We start from the raw sequence: 15,252 nt of genomic DNA, 5'->3' as shown, positions 1-15,252 counted from the left end.
TACTGAAACTAGTATTTTTTGTCCTATCTGTTGCACATCCTTTTTTACTTTTAAGATTTGTGCTTTTAGGGTGCTTTATTGTAGTAGTTAATTTATTGATAAAGTAAACTTTACTGTGAACTGTAGGAAGGGTTTGGCCACTCAGCAGCTACTGACTTTTGAACTTTACCTTTCTATGGTTTAGGGAAGATTCTTAGTAATCATTCTCAGCTCCTTCCTAGTAGAATGTATAAACCTATTCTTAGCTTCCTCTGAAGTGATCTTTAATTGTATCTTTGGATGTGGTTTCTTGCCTTGGTGTACTGAGTTGCACTTTGGAGTGTAGGGCAAAATGGCATGGAAAGAAGCATTGTAAAATAAAGCTTTAAAACTTTTCCACTTCAAACAGCCATTCCATTTTGAATTGCTGAGAGGTTTATCAAATTTCCTGCACAAATCCCCAAATCTGCATTTTTAAATTATTATTATTATTATTATTATTATTTTCAAATGTTTGACCTCTTTTGTATTTTCAAGTTCACAGTCTACACCTGAACCAAATACCTTTTGAAGTATGAAGGATTGGAAGCATGTCTTAAAGAAACTTGCCTGAAATCAGAGGAGAAACTTGAAGGAGCAGTGGGCTGGAGGCAGTTTATTATGAGAATTCAAAAGCTGGGAGGTTGATTGAGGGAGAGGGAAAAGACCAACAAAGGTTGCTGAAAAAGAAGGATTTCTGAGAGCTTACTTCTCAAATATAAATATGCCACGTGGTAGCTGAAGACAGTTTTTTAAGGTGTGCTTTAGGTTCTTCTTCCATGAAGTGAGGGTGGTTAAAGTATGCATGTGTATGTTGTGACCATGTTGGGAAAAGCAAATGCAGAATATGTTGCCATCATGTGCTGTAGATTTTGTTTGAACTAAAGCAGTGTGTTCCTATTTACATGTTTTTGTCTTTTTTGAATGCAGAATGAAGTTAGGAGGAAATAGCAACAAAGTATAATGATGATAAGCTGAATCTTAAAGGTGTCTTTCATGCCATTGCTCTAGATTTAGTCATAAAACGTGTAGAATGGACCAAATCATGATTTGCATTTGTTTTGCAGTAACAAGTAGCTCTTTCTGGAAAAAAGAATTACTGTTACATACCAAGATACCTGATTTATGTACTTAGAGTATGATTTTCCAAATTAGTATGCTACAGAGTGTATTATAACCTTCAGTTGGAATATCAGTCCTCCAGCATGAGGCATGAATGACTGTTAAAAAGTACTGGCATGGTCCCTTGTTCTAATATTCTGAATTCTGTCCATCTTGTTTACACTTGGTACTTCTCCTTCCATCCTACCCTGGCACCCTTTCATCAATTCTTTGCCCTCGTAGAATCCCAGAAAGAAGAAAGAAATGTTCTGGAGGAAGTTTTCTGCCATATTACAAGTTGGCATTCACATCCTGCACTTTATGGAGCAAGTTTAGTGTTGACACTCTGCATTTGGCCTGTGGCATGCAGGAATCTCTGAAAGTTCCATCTCATTTGTAAGGGTGCTTCCTGATGCATGTTCCACCTACAGTTGAGTGATGACTCTAAAGAAGTTGAGATTTTGCAAGCTAAGCCTGCACAACACCAATAAGTCAGCCACCTGGTGTGTTGAGATGCAGAGGTGTAGTGGGGATTAACTCTGTTCAGGTCCTGCTTCTGTGGATGTGGGATCCATCACAGAAGGTACAAATCTGCTGGTATGTAAGAGCTGCCAGTAGAAAACTGAAAATAAATGCTAAAATGTTGTGTAGAGCCTGGAAGGAAGAGCATGTGGCTGTAGCCATGGTCTGATACTGATACAGTGAGTCAGTTATTTGGTAGGTGCAGTGTTCCATTGTTGCTGTCAGACCAGATTTTTAAGCTGTGGTCTTTAAATCCATATGTATGTGTTTTTGCAAGTAGTATGTGTTCTGCTTATAACTGCAAAGAAGACATCTTCTACAGCAAATGTAGTTTTGAGTTGATGTTATGCCAGTCACAGAAATTAAGTTCTAATAATGGGGCATGTAGATGGGTAAAGAGTACAGGATGAAAAGAATGAGGAAGTTTCTCTGGAACATTGGTGTTCTGATCTGTGATGTTGTTGGCTGTTAAAGTTCAGATAGAAGTTACAGAAACCCAATGTCTTTGCAAAACTGTGGGCTAAAAGCTGAGTGAAAATGCTGAGAACTCACACCTATAAACTTGTTGCTTTGTACCTCGTATGCAGGTGCTGGTGCTCCACTGCATCCTGGAGTGAAGGGAAGGAGTTACTGTAGCTGTAATTATGTGGGTGTCCAGTCCAGTGGCTGGGTGATACAGGACAAGCAGAGTGAGAATGACTGTATTGCCTTTGTTTTGTCTTCAGTGATCTGCTTTTATAAATGGTTTCACTTAGAAGGAGCACCTAAGCAGATTGTAGAGTGAACCCACTTTCTCTCTTTCTCTTCAGCAGTAGTGATATGGCTGGCCTCAATGGACTGTTTTGTTTCAATGCATTGCTTAAGTTTTAAATAATCTGTTGCTGGCTCATCATCTATCATTAGTGAGGGGAGGAGAACTTGTTAGCTGTTTTGTAAGTTACAAGAATCTCATACAGTCAGATGAAAAGAATGAATTTATAGGGTGTAATTTAATGATGTACGATTATTCTTACTTTTGCCTTTTATCCTGAAGTGGTTTTTATTGCCAGTGTTTTAGAAGATACTGCATTCCACTGCCTTACTGAGATCCAGCAAACTCTGATTGTGGTATCCCAGTGACAAATACTACCATGTGCAGCAGTGAGAAAGCTTATAAAAGGGATAATAGAGCAAACTCCTTTATTTCCAGAAGAACTAAATGGCATATAAGAGATCTGTGGAGGTGACAGGATCTTAAAATTTTTAGATCTTCACTTACAATACTCGAAACAGTTGTCTGGATAGTAATTTATTTGTGTTTAAAACAAGAAAGACTGTGATAAAACTCCCAGGACTAGTTTGTCTTGTAGAGTAATGAGTATATCTAAAGGAAGAGAGGACACTTCTGAGCTACCTATCCCTAGCAGAAGTTGAATCAGTGGAGACCTTAGTGTGTTCTCAATAGGACTGTTAATTTCATCTTTTACGTGGAACTAGGAGGAAATCTACTGGACTTCATAGTCTTGTTTGAATTTAAAGTCCTCACTAATACTTTTGCTTCTTAATCTTTTGAATAACGAAAACTTCCTGTGCACCCAGTGTACTGTATAGTCTTTAGAAAATCCTCTATAAGATCTGAACTTCGGGCAGATGATTTTAGGATTTTACATATTTGAGTATGTATACAGTGATGTAAAAAGCAGAAACTCTAAGCAAAAAACCAATAAACAAATCCCTGCATTTGTAGTTCCTCTAAATGATTCCTCAGAAAGTTGGAGGTCTGTGATCAGAATAGTAACTCTGGAATAGAATTCTGTAGCTGTCCTTTGATAAAGAAGGTCTTTTGCTACGAGAGCCAGGAGCAACAGGATGTTCTAGGTAGAAATCAAGGACTGATGTGTTTGAATTCCACTTTGTTGACCAAGGGTTTTAATATTTAAGATCTGGATTTCTTTACCATATAACTTGTGGTATTTCAGTCTCCCATTTGTAGAATGAAGTGATTCTGTGTTTGAGAATTACTGGTTTTATTCTCAGCCATCAATTAAAGTGCTCGTTTTCCTAATTGCTTCATTTTTTAAAAGGATTTATCTTGACAGTACCAGAATTTTTAAACTTTCAGTTATTTTATCAGTGGCTGACGAAGGCTTTAGGAAACAGAGAATCTGTTTGTTTCAGAATTTGTTTAGACATCCTTGGGATACCTTGAATTATCCTAGGTGAACTAGGTGACAGAGATGGTGCTTTTTTTTACTGAGGGTCAGATTTTTGAGAGTTCTGATCTGTTGTCATGTGATGAACTGAACATCCCATAGTCCTTTTGCTACCATTACTGTTTCAGTGGGATCAAGACCAAAGACAAGGATATGAAATTACCTATATTTTCTCATGGTCATTAGTTTGCTTTATTGGTCACATCAGTGTTCAGCAATGCTCAGCAGTTCTCCTCAACTGGAAAGGGGCAGCTGCAGAGCACACTGGTGTGTAAGTGTCAGAGAGTGGGTTGCTTTGCTGTGTTCCTGCTAATCTGTCTTACTTCTGGAAATAAAAAATTAAGCCATTGAAACCTTCCCCTTGTTTTACGCTCTTTGAAGTTTTATTTCTTTTAAAAAGACCAAACAAAATGGAAAAGAAGCACAAAACAAAACAAAAAACCAACCTGTTTATTTGCCCGTTGTATTTCAGGTGAAATATCTTGGGGAAAAAAAAAATGATGTAAATGGGAGTGCTGAAGGACAAAATTCTGAGTTCCTTATCTCTATTCATGAATCCTCCTGTTGGTGTAATACTCACTGTGGTCATGTTGTTTTTTTTTTTATACAGCAGCAGATAATGGAGGGACTGCATCTGGTGGCACATCAGGAATTCCTCCCAGCAATCCTGCTGGGAATTCCAAGTCAGCAGCAAGGAACCTGGGCTCTTCAGCTGGAGAGAAAGAGGAAGGAAAAAAGGTCAGACGGCAGTGGGAATCGTGGAGCACAGAGGACAAAAATACCTTCTTCGAGGGACTGTATGAGGTACATGGACACAAAACCCACAAGCTTAGGTGGTTTTGTTTAGTATCTGAGTATTCTTGAAGAAAGTTGATTCAGTTGAGATTTTCAGAAGCAAAATGCCTATGTACACCATGCATAGCACACATACGCGTTTGTCTGTGTGACTATCCGGGTTACTATAAAGCAGCTGTTGATCAGAGGCACCTTTCAAAAGGGTCAAGCTTTTCTGTGTTTGGAAATATACAGGAAATATTTGTGAGTGGTGTTTATGGGCGTTTATAACAGTTTCAGTTATTTTTCAGTTCTGGTTTTGTTTCAAATATGAAATAAGTAAGTAATGTCCCCAGCTCAACTTTCAAAAGCAACACATGCTGTAATATTAGCAAGCAAGAAAGTATGTTCTGTTCTAATAAGGTTTGTAGGTGCTTTGTTTAGTCTTTGACCATGAAAAGGTTTGAGTCATTTCAGTACCAGGACTGAGAGACAAAGACCATCTTATCTTTTATCTTGTATGATGCATATGATGTATTCCTCTTATTCAGTGCTCGTGTTTATTTTAAGAGCACTTCTGTTATGGAAACACATACTAAAGGTGAAAACAAAGAAGTGATGGTGGGTTTTCTTTTCTTTGTATGTGTGCATCTTTTTAGAAGTGTTTTTTAATAGTAGGTATGATTCACATACATATATTGTAGACAAAATGAACACTTAAAGACTGTTTTCTTTTTTAAAACCTCTCTGACGTGGTATTCCTGGCAATCATATAATCTTTAACTCACTTCATCACTCAAAGGAAACATTTTGGGGTTTGTTTGGTTTTGGTTTTTATTTTGTTTGTTTGGTTTTTTGAATGCTGAGGAAAAAGTTCAAAAATTTGCTCTAAGTTGGATTGGGACTCTGTTCTCCCAATTCTATTCATTTTGAGTCACTACCTTTTTCACACTTTGTCTTTAAATCAGTTCCAACCTTTTTTGAATACTAAAAAGTTTTGTGATAGCAGGAATTAAATGATAATGTATATAAAATTAAATTTTTGTCTTTTGAACTCCAAGGATTTTGTAGGAATTGACTAGTTTCAAGGATATGCTTAGTTGTCTCATTCTTATTTTTACCCTGAGAATAAACTTTTGAATGACCTACATATGTGCTTTTTGTATGATATGTTTTTGGGTTGTTTTTTTTTTTTAAATATAGTATTTTCCTTAATTATTTGAAGCTCCAGTTTTGTACTCCTAATAACTGGAATGTGAAATTTACTGGAAATAAGTATAGTATACTTTAAATATAATACATTTCTCACCCTATTCAGAAATGAAGGTAGGAGAAAGCGAGGGCAAAGTGCAGAGGATAGAAAGCTATTTGAGTGAGAAAGTATTTTCAGTGCTGCTTATTAGCACATTCATGACTACAGGTATTTTTCAAAGAGAGTTTGCTAGCAACTTAGTTTTTATTTTGAAACATTTCAGGAAGTAGGAAAGTACTTTATTTTGCACCAGTGCTATGTTTTATATTAAAAAAAAATGTAATCCAGTGTCATTCTTTTGCTGTTGAGTTCTGATGCCCGAGGATTTTGTTTAGGACCATTGAAATCTAATTTCCTACAAAGAATCCCAAAGTCCCTCATGTCATTCGAGTTGTCTTTATGACAAGATGCAAACATTGAGTATTTGGATGTGTTTTATTGATTCTTTAGCACGGGAAGGACTTTGAAGCTATCCAGAACAACATTGCCTTGAAGTACAAGAAGAAAGGCAAACCAGCAAGCATGGTGAAGAACAAGGAACAGGTCCGCCATTTCTACTACCGCACCTGGCACAAGATCTCAAAGTACATTGACTTTGATAATGGTTAGTATGGGGTGAAATGGGCTGAGTCCAGAGCTCAGTCTCCTGAGGGTTGGAGTCCTGCCTCTTAATGCCATCACAGATGGTAGGAATGGTGAGGATGAGAAAATAAATAGAGTAGGGTGTCTGGGGACGTGCCTCGTTTTTATTAGTGTGGCCATGTTAAGACTTAGGGTTTTTTGAAAAATGTTTCTCAAAAACTGGTATGGGTATGACTGCTTTCATCACATCATCATAAATGCTGAGCCCTGCAATTAATACTGAGGAAAAGCCAGGTTCCAGATGTTTTTCTATTCTCAGGAGCACACCTTTAGAGGACAGCTACCTAAATATTAGTCAGGCATGACTTCTCCAAGCAAATTAACTCCAGCACTGCTTTGCACTTGTGCAGGAAAGGCAGAAATAAATAGTCTGATCAAGTGTAAATGGTGAAAGGGATCATAACAGAGCATGCAGATCAGTAGGAACAGTTTCTGTAGAGTGCAAGAAGCTCTTGATCCCCAGGTGTAAAAAAATCAAGCAAATAAAGCAAGGGACTGGCATCGAGCTCATGACCATCCTCAGAACACGAGTGAATGTCTATGGCACCTGATGTCACACACCCCAGGGTCCTGAGGGAATCACCTGAATGAAGTTGCCAAGCTGCTCTCCATGATACTTGGAAAAGTCATGGTAGTCAGGTGATGTCCTTGGTGAGTGGAAAAGGAGAAACATTTGTCCATTTTTACAAAGGGTAGAAAGAAGGTCCTCCACCTGGGTCTGGGCAATCCCCAGTATCAATGCAGGCTGAGGGATGAAGGGGCTGAGAGCAGCCCTGTGGAGAAGGACTTGGGGGTCCTGGTGGATGAAAAGCTGGACATGAGCCAGCAGTGTGAGCTCCCAGCCCAACTGCATCCTGGGCTGTTTTTTCAGAGTGAACAGATTTTACTGAAACCCTGTTCTTTTGACTTTTTTAAGGCAGGAAGAATGTCAGAGTTCTCCTGTTAGCTTGTTGATGAAGTAAAGATCTCCAGTGCTTTCCTGTCCTGATGCTATATTCTAAGTTGCATCAATTGTGGCAGTTTCATAGTGGTTGAATTTTGTGGTCTTCAAACAACTCGATTTAACAACAGCAGAAGTATGGGTAGTAAATTCCTCTGTACAATCTGTGGCCAGAGCCTCTCAAGATGAAAATAATTCTTAATGAGAAATGGATGTGGCTACAAAAAAGCTGAAGGAGTGCAAAGACAGTGTATGATATTGTCTCTTTATGAAACTGTTTTGTCAGTTCCTGTAATAAGGTTATCTATAGTAGGGCTTACACATCTGAAGCTCCTGCCATAAAGGTGTATTTTTGAGTTCCTTTTAAAAAACAAGGCAGCGTTTTAAGATGACATAAGCTGTTTGTATTTTGTTTTAAAACAAATGTTACAGCACAGTAGGGAAGAACTTTTTTTTTAAAAATGTCATGGGGAAGTTTCATCTGTTCTCTAGATAACTTAAAATTCAGTATCAGTATGGTAAGGTCTGAAATCTCATCAGCTGTAAGAATTTAAGAATTTGTGCTGTAGTTTGATTAGCTTTAGTATTGCTAGAAATATGTGTGCCTGAATTTTTGTAGTGAGTCTCCAAATCCCAGGGAACTGAATTTTTTAATAGATGAGAATATTTTCATCTGATTTGTAAACCACAAGAATGTCTTTCCTTCATGTTACAGATACTTGGATCTATTAGCAATAATAATTTCCAGGTCATGTGTGCTGATGAGACAAGAGGAAAAACCTTTGTGAAGCTGAAAAAAAAGTCTGCAATTCTTCATCTAAAAATTTAGAATCTAGACTATTCCTTATATCTCAAAGGTGCATTCTTGTGCACAGAAGAGATTCTTCTGGAAAATTGAGACTCACCAGTTGAGTTTATATACATACCCCTGGGGGCATCTGGGCATTCCCTTTAGAAATTGTAAACAGTTACATGATGCTAGAGTTACCTTTATTGTGAATTAGCTTTCTTTTTCATATAGAACTCTGCACATGTGTTTAAATTATGTGGAAGCTGCTTTGTTTCTAAAAGATGTCACATTTCCCAGATACGTAATGAACCAAAAAGAAATAAGTGGATCTGTCTCATGGAAGTTTTTCTTGAAGCAGTACTTGGTCTTGCCTTTGTTTGTCTCATTGTTGAAAATGCACATGATCTCATTTTCAGTGTTGAAATGAATGTCTGCAATGTAGCTGTGTGTGAATGTTTGCTGTCTGCATCTCACTTAACACCTTTTCTGCTTTTCAGTGTTTTCTCAAGGGCTGAAAAAATCCTCCCTGGAGCTTTATGGCTTAATCTGCTATGGGGAACTAAGGAAAAAGATTGGGGGATGTGAGTATGAATGACTTGAAATTATTTATAAATGGTAGAACCAGCAGTGTCTGTATTTAAAGTTGTCAGTGTCCAGTACGGTTTCACTTTTGAGTTTTTCAGAATCTGTGTCCATTGTATTCAATTACAGTAATTTGTGATACTGGTGTTTTCACTAACTGTATTTTTATTTTTCAAAACCTCCTTAGTCTGTTGCATCAGTCCCCTTTTTCTTTGACAGGTTTCTTTAGTTTTTGCTATCTGTGGAATGCAGTGCATGTAATACCTGCAGATAACAGGTGAATGTATGTAAGGCTTAGATTATCTGTCTGTGTTTTTAATCTTCAAAAATAAGCAGCTAAGCATGTAATTTGTATCATTTGCACACGAATTTACTTCTGCTTATGCAGTCAAATTATGGGATGGTACCTTTCTCTAGTTTGGTCCCTAAATCTTTACTTATTGAACCCTGAAGATGGAAAAGCATGACATCCTAATCAGAAATAGCAACTTTACTGGCTAATCCTGGAGGTTTGTTTTGTCCCTAAGGATGAGCATAGGCAGATGAGGGCATGCCATACCAATATTCCTCCATTTTCTGGAAGTTGATTAACTGTATTAGCAAGATCTCTAAGCTTAGGTTTCATACCATGTTCATAGAATCACAGAATGGGTTGGGTTGGAAGGGACCTTTAAAGCTCATCTAGTCCAACCCTCCCACAGTGAGCAGGAACATGTTCAACCAGATCAGGGTGCTCAGAGCCCCATCCAACCTGGCTTGGAATGTTTCTTGGGATGGGGCTTCTACCACGCCTCTGGGCAACCTGGGCCAGTGTTTCACCACCCTCAGTATAAAATTTTCTTATAACTAGTCAATTTCCCCCCTCTTTTAGTTGAAGACCATTAACCCCTGTTGCTACAGGCCCTGCTAAAAAGTCTGTCCTCATTTTTTAAAAGCCCTCTTTAAGTAGTGCAAATTGTTGAGGGAAAGGTTGTACATGTTGTCTACCTGGACTTCAGTGAAGCCTTTGACACCATCCCCCACAGCATTCTCCCAGAAAAGCTGTTGGCTCATGGCATAGGCAAGTGCACTCTTCACTGGTTAAAAACTGGCTGAATGGCCAGACCCAGAGACTTGTGCTAAAAGGACTGAAATCCAGTTGGTGGCTGGTCACCAGTGGTGTCCCCCAGGGCTTGGGTTTGGGGCTCATCCTGTTCGATATCTTTATCAACAATCTAGATGAGGGGATTGAGTGCTTCCTCAGCAGGTTTGCAGAATTTGGGTGGGAGTTTTGATCTGCTTGAGGGTAGGTGGGCTCTGCAGAGGGACCTGGACAGGCTGGATCAGTGGGCCAAAGCCAATAATACAAGGTTTAAGGAGGCCAAGTACCAGGTCCTGAATTTTGGTCCCAACAACCCCAGACAACACTACAGGCTTGGGGAAGAGTGGGTGGAAAGCTTCCAGGCAGAAAAGGACCTGGGGGTGGTGGTCAACACCCAGCTGAATGAGCCAGCAGTGTGCCCAGGTGGCCAAGTAGGCCAACATCCTGGGTTGTATCAGGAATGGTGTGGTCAGGAGAAGAAGGGCAGGGATGGTGCCCCTGTGCTCAGCATTATTGAGACCTCACCTCGAGAGCTGTGTGCAGTTCTGGGCCCCTCACTACAAGAATTGAGGTGCTGGAATGTGTCCAGAGAAGAGCAACCAAGCTGGTGAAGGGTCTGGAGAACAAGCTCCATGAGGAGAGGCTGAGGGAACTGGGAATGTTTAGTTTGGGGAAGAGGAGGCTAAGGCCAGACCTTAACATTCTCTATAACCTTCTGAAAAGTTTTAGGGAGGTGGGTGCTGGCCTCTTCTCTGAAGTAAGTAACTGTGGGACAGGAGGAAACGGCCTGAAGTTGCACCAGGGGAGGTTTAGACTAGATATGAGGAAGAATTTCTTTGCTGAGAGTAGTCAGGCCCTGGCACAGGCTGCCCTGGAGTCACTGTCCTTGAAGGTGTTCAGAAACATTGAGATGTGGCACATCAGCAGAGGGACAGAATCCCCTCCCTCAGCTGCTGGTCACACTGCAGCCCATAACATGGTTTGTGTTGTCTTCATGGCTTCCAGACCAGAGAGCACTCTGACATGGCCCATGTGGAAAATGGGCAGAGGAGTGTGCTCTGCCCGTGTACATGAACTTTCTTCTGTATTTTTTTAATTTGTTTGCAAGCTTTTTGTGGAGTCAGTGTTCTATCAGAGTGCATCTTCTACATGTTTTGTTTAAATTGTGAGATGAGGAAAATCATCATAATGCTTTCACTTCTCTGTAAAGCCATAGTAGTTGTAAAGTAAAAAAGACAAGAAAGCTTTAATGAATGTACATGTACAATTCCTAATAGAATTGTGGTATTTTTGAAGATTTTTTTATAAATCGCTATATTACTTCCTCACCTGTATTTCTATTCTAAAGTGTCCTGAACAAGGCTGCAGTCAATGTTCATACTGCTTTCATTATGTTTGTTCAAAGATCTCCAGTGTGTTAATTCCTCTTGGAGAAGCAATTTTGAACTACTTCATGACAGAGGAGGTGCAGAGGCAAGACAGATTGCATTGTCAGTAGAAATCAGTATTGGGTTTTTTTATATGTATCAATGTTTTGTCTTAAAAGCATCAACAGATTCTCCATGTTCTGACTGGGAATAAGGTTTCACATAGTCACCATGGCAATGCATGCATGCTCTGTGCTTCTGGCTTTTTATAACTTTGGTTACTTGTTTTACTCACTGACACTTGGAAAATTCTGGTCTTCAAGACCAAATGGACTTAAGCTTCAAGCCTCTACAGTTTATAAGAGGTCTGCTCTGCAGCTGGTGAAAGCTTTCTTTCTCTCTCTCACTCTCTTACTCCCTGTGCTTGTTTTATTTTTGGTTTGTTTGGTTTTTTTCCCTTGTCTTGTGGTATTCACCCAGTCCTGTCTTCTCAGAAATGGAAATGACTTAGGTAGAGCTACTGAGACACTAAAGGATGTCAGGAATACTTTCATCATTTTCAGAGGGAGGTTAATTGTTCAGTAAATAGATCTGGGTCTAACTATCATAGGGAATATAAGCCAAGTTAACATAATGTCCATTCCATAGTGTGTTGTATAATGCACATCAGAAAAGTCTGGGTTACTATGTGAACTTGATTATTTTTATTTACTTTTTTTGTTGCATTCAGCACTGTGAGGGCTTGATGCTGTTTTGTTATGCTGTGCTGCCTTAGCAACAGAGATTGAGCAGGAAGATGAGGAAGCTTTTGTTTTTAATACCACAGTGTCACATTAATGGCAAGCAACCCAAGGTGACTGCAGCACCTAAACTAGAGTCATTTAGTCCATGAATAAAATGTAATTTTCCTGGCAAGGAATATGTAAATCTTGCACGTAATGAAAAGAGGAACTTTTCAGACAGGGTATATTATTGGACACTTATGTACATTAATCCTATGTGAGCATAAAATGTAATGGCTTTGAAAAACAAAAGGGACACAAAAAAGGTCATGACTACATGGCTTTGAATTCTAATTCACTGTGTTATCCCATTTCATGTAAAGGTATGGATGACAAGAATGCAGCTAAACTCAATGAGCTCATTCAGGCTGGGTAAGTAAGAACTTATTCCTGAAATTCTTATAACTGGGTGGTTGAGCAGCTTGATTGTTGAATTGGTCATCCAGAGTCTAGGGGGCATTTCTTGCTTTTTTAGAGCTGCAGTTTGACATTTTCCATTCTTAGTTTGTTTTGTATGGATTTTTTTTTCTCCGTTTCCATGAACCCATTAATTGTTAATAGTAGGAAGCAATGGGTGAAGTTTAAGAATGTCATGAAATGAGAATTCTCAACAGAACTTACAGCATTATCACTGTTGATTCACTACAGGGAACATAGTTCATCTCCTAACAGTTCTGCCAGCAGGTGATCATCTGTCCTGAATTTCAGACCCGAAACCACACTTCCAGTACACCCTAAACCTCAGCCCTCCAGTCACTTCTTGACTTGGAGAAAGACTTTTCTACTTGACTTTCAGAACAAGTATTTTCTTTCAGTTCAAGAAAAAAAATACTGGATTTGAGGGTTCAGTTTTGGCAGTGTACTTCTAGAACATAGGAGGGGTTAGAAGTTGCTGTGCTATTAGAAATTAGGGAATACCTTAACTGTGTAAGTAGAAAAGTATTCTGGAATTCAGGTTTTGGAATTGTACAGTCAAGGAGTGTGGTCATTAAAACTTTGTTTCAAATTGTAGCAGGCATTGGTTTGTCCTAATCCTGTCTTTAAAAGCGATATAAAAATAGTAGTGTTTTCTTTCTGTTGCAGATATCCCATTTTTGGCATTTGTGCTTTTAGGGTGCTTTATTGTAGCAAACAAATGATTGGTAAAGTAAATCTTAATGTAAACAGTTTGCCCACTCAGCAACTACTGACTTTTTGACTTTGCCTTACATAAAACAGATACTTCTTGTGTCTTTCTGCTGTTCGTAATCTGAGTTTCTGAATGTGTCCATACAGTTTATTAACCTTTATCTCCAGGGATAATGCACTTTGTACAGTGCATTGTTGTGTTGCAGGTGTTGAATGGGGTTGTTGATGAAGGCACTTTTCCATTCTTTTGTTAACTGTGAATTTTGAAATTAGGAAAGAAATTGCCACTTGCTTTGAGTTTTGTACAGTTAAGAAAATCTTAGTGGTAAGGTTTTTCATCTAGCAAAATGACTCAAAAAGTAAACTACTTTGAATTGGAGTTATCTGTTAAAATGGGTCTGGGATGAGCCTTTTTTTCCCTAGTGTCCTGAATTTCTCTGGAGTTCAGGATGTAGTCAGTTGTTTGGTCTCTGTTGTACTGGAGAGCCTTTCTAATACTGTGTCATCCAAGTAAACTGAACCATAATAAACAAGACTGACTTTTAGCAAGCTGTAGTATCAGGCTGGCATTTTGCATGCTAAAGGCCTTAGTTCTTCTAATTAATTGTTAATGAGAGTTAGTTATTTCTATGAAGTCTTGGTCTTTATTCTGTAAAAGCCAGTCTTCTAACAAAGTACTTTAAAAACAGGAGTCTGTGCCTTTGAAAGCTCTAGCCAAAAACCAGTGTGTACAAAATTTTAACATTCTTAGATCTGATGATCTTCTCCTGAAGAAACCTGATAAGAAAGGTCCAGAGAGGCTAAGAGTGTGAGGAGCTACCTGGCCATTTATTTGCAGGACCACTCTAGACCCTGGAGTTAGACATTCTAATTCAGTGCTCATTTTGCTTATGCTACACATCACCTCTGGCTGTCTATAATAATGGTGGTTAGAAAAAAAAAAATAAATTTACCCTGTGAGGTGCTTATAATAAAACTCTTTAAAATCATCCCAGCTGAGCTTATAAACCAGGTCACAGATTTAAATAGCTTCTGAAAACAAAATAAACAGGTTGTTTCAAATAATGGCAGAATCTTGGTGTGTTGTGTCCTTGTCTGGCCATTCACTGCCATGTGTTTCTGTACTTGCCTTCAGCATATCAGTGCCATGCAGAATCAGGGCAGATGCAGACTTAGCTACAGCTGTAGCTGAAGGAATCAGGGATCTTTAAGAAAGTAGATCAAAGTTTAGATATTTATAAATGCAGGTGGAAGACAGCAACTGTTCTGTCAACTTCTCTAACTGGTCTGAGGAGTTCAGTGTATTCGTGTCAACATTGGCCCACACAAGCTGCTTAAAGGATTTTTCAGAACCACAGAGCAGGACAGCAATGAAATGAAACTCCCTTAGAAATGACAGGGAATTTGAATCACTTTTTGCCCATTCTTTTGTTTCTTGCTATGTATATCCTAACACACAATTAAAAACAAACAAACAAACCCCAAAACACCTAAGCTAACAACAAAGATTTGTGGCAGAACTGATCAGAAATCCAGTTAAATTAGCTTAAACCACAGGTTTTTTTGTTCGCTTCATTTTTAGATGTGAAACATTATAATTTCATTTTGATTCTTGCAGGAGTCCTTGCATTTGGTGGAAAGCTACATTTGAGGAAATACAAATATTTTCTGAATGTCTTCATAAATCTGTAGGATTTGTGGATGAGTTTAAAACAAGCTACAACACATAATTAAAGAAATACTGTAAATGGACAACAGTTAAAGGACAAAACTTAGTCTGTCTTTAATTGTGGTTTTGACCCCTAGCTTGAGAGGTTTTTGTATCCCAAGGAAGAACTATTAAGGACAGAAAGTTTAAACAGGTGTTGATGGATCTGTCTGGTTCATTTCCTGGGTGTGTTTTGTGTGGAGTTTGGGTGATCCTTCATTGCCTTTGATTTCCTTGTAGAAGCTGTTTGGCAGGCTGAGGGGGAATTTGTAACTCCCTAAAAATCTTCATAGTGAAATAGCAGTTCATCCTGAAAAACTTCATATACAAAAGTGACCTTTTTAAGTAGGCAGAATATGCACTTGTGTCAAGC

The 15,252-nt window shown here is 38.7% G+C and overlaps 1 protein-coding gene across 4 annotated transcripts in view; it reads left to right on the top strand.

Moving 5' to 3' along the window:
• CRAMP1 (cramped chromatin regulator homolog 1) overlaps positions 1 to 15,252 on the top strand; it is a 47,009-nt gene that overhangs the window by 5,314 nt on the left and 26,443 nt on the right. For 3 of the 4 annotated variants that reach the window (XM_071761520.1, XM_071761521.1, XM_071761518.1), the window contains exons 3-6: positions 4,444 to 4,637; positions 6,310 to 6,463; positions 8,729 to 8,812; positions 12,367 to 12,415. In XM_071761520.1, coding sequence (XP_071617621.1) covers positions 4,444 to 4,637; positions 6,310 to 6,463; positions 8,729 to 8,812; positions 12,367 to 12,415 — 481 coding nt within the window. The remainder of the gene's footprint in view (positions 1 to 4,443; positions 4,638 to 6,309; positions 6,464 to 8,728; positions 8,813 to 12,366; positions 12,416 to 15,252) is intronic. The other variant, XM_071761519.1, reaches the window with a different exon arrangement.

This window comes from Heliangelus exortis, chromosome 17 (genome assembly GCF_036169615.1).
Source record: "Heliangelus exortis chromosome 17, bHelExo1.hap1, whole genome shotgun sequence".
NCBI classification, from domain to species: Eukaryota; Metazoa; Chordata; class Aves; order Apodiformes; family Trochilidae; genus Heliangelus; species Heliangelus exortis.
The sequence above is the reverse complement of the archived record's forward strand: the minus strand, read 5'-3'. Positions and strand labels throughout refer to the sequence as shown.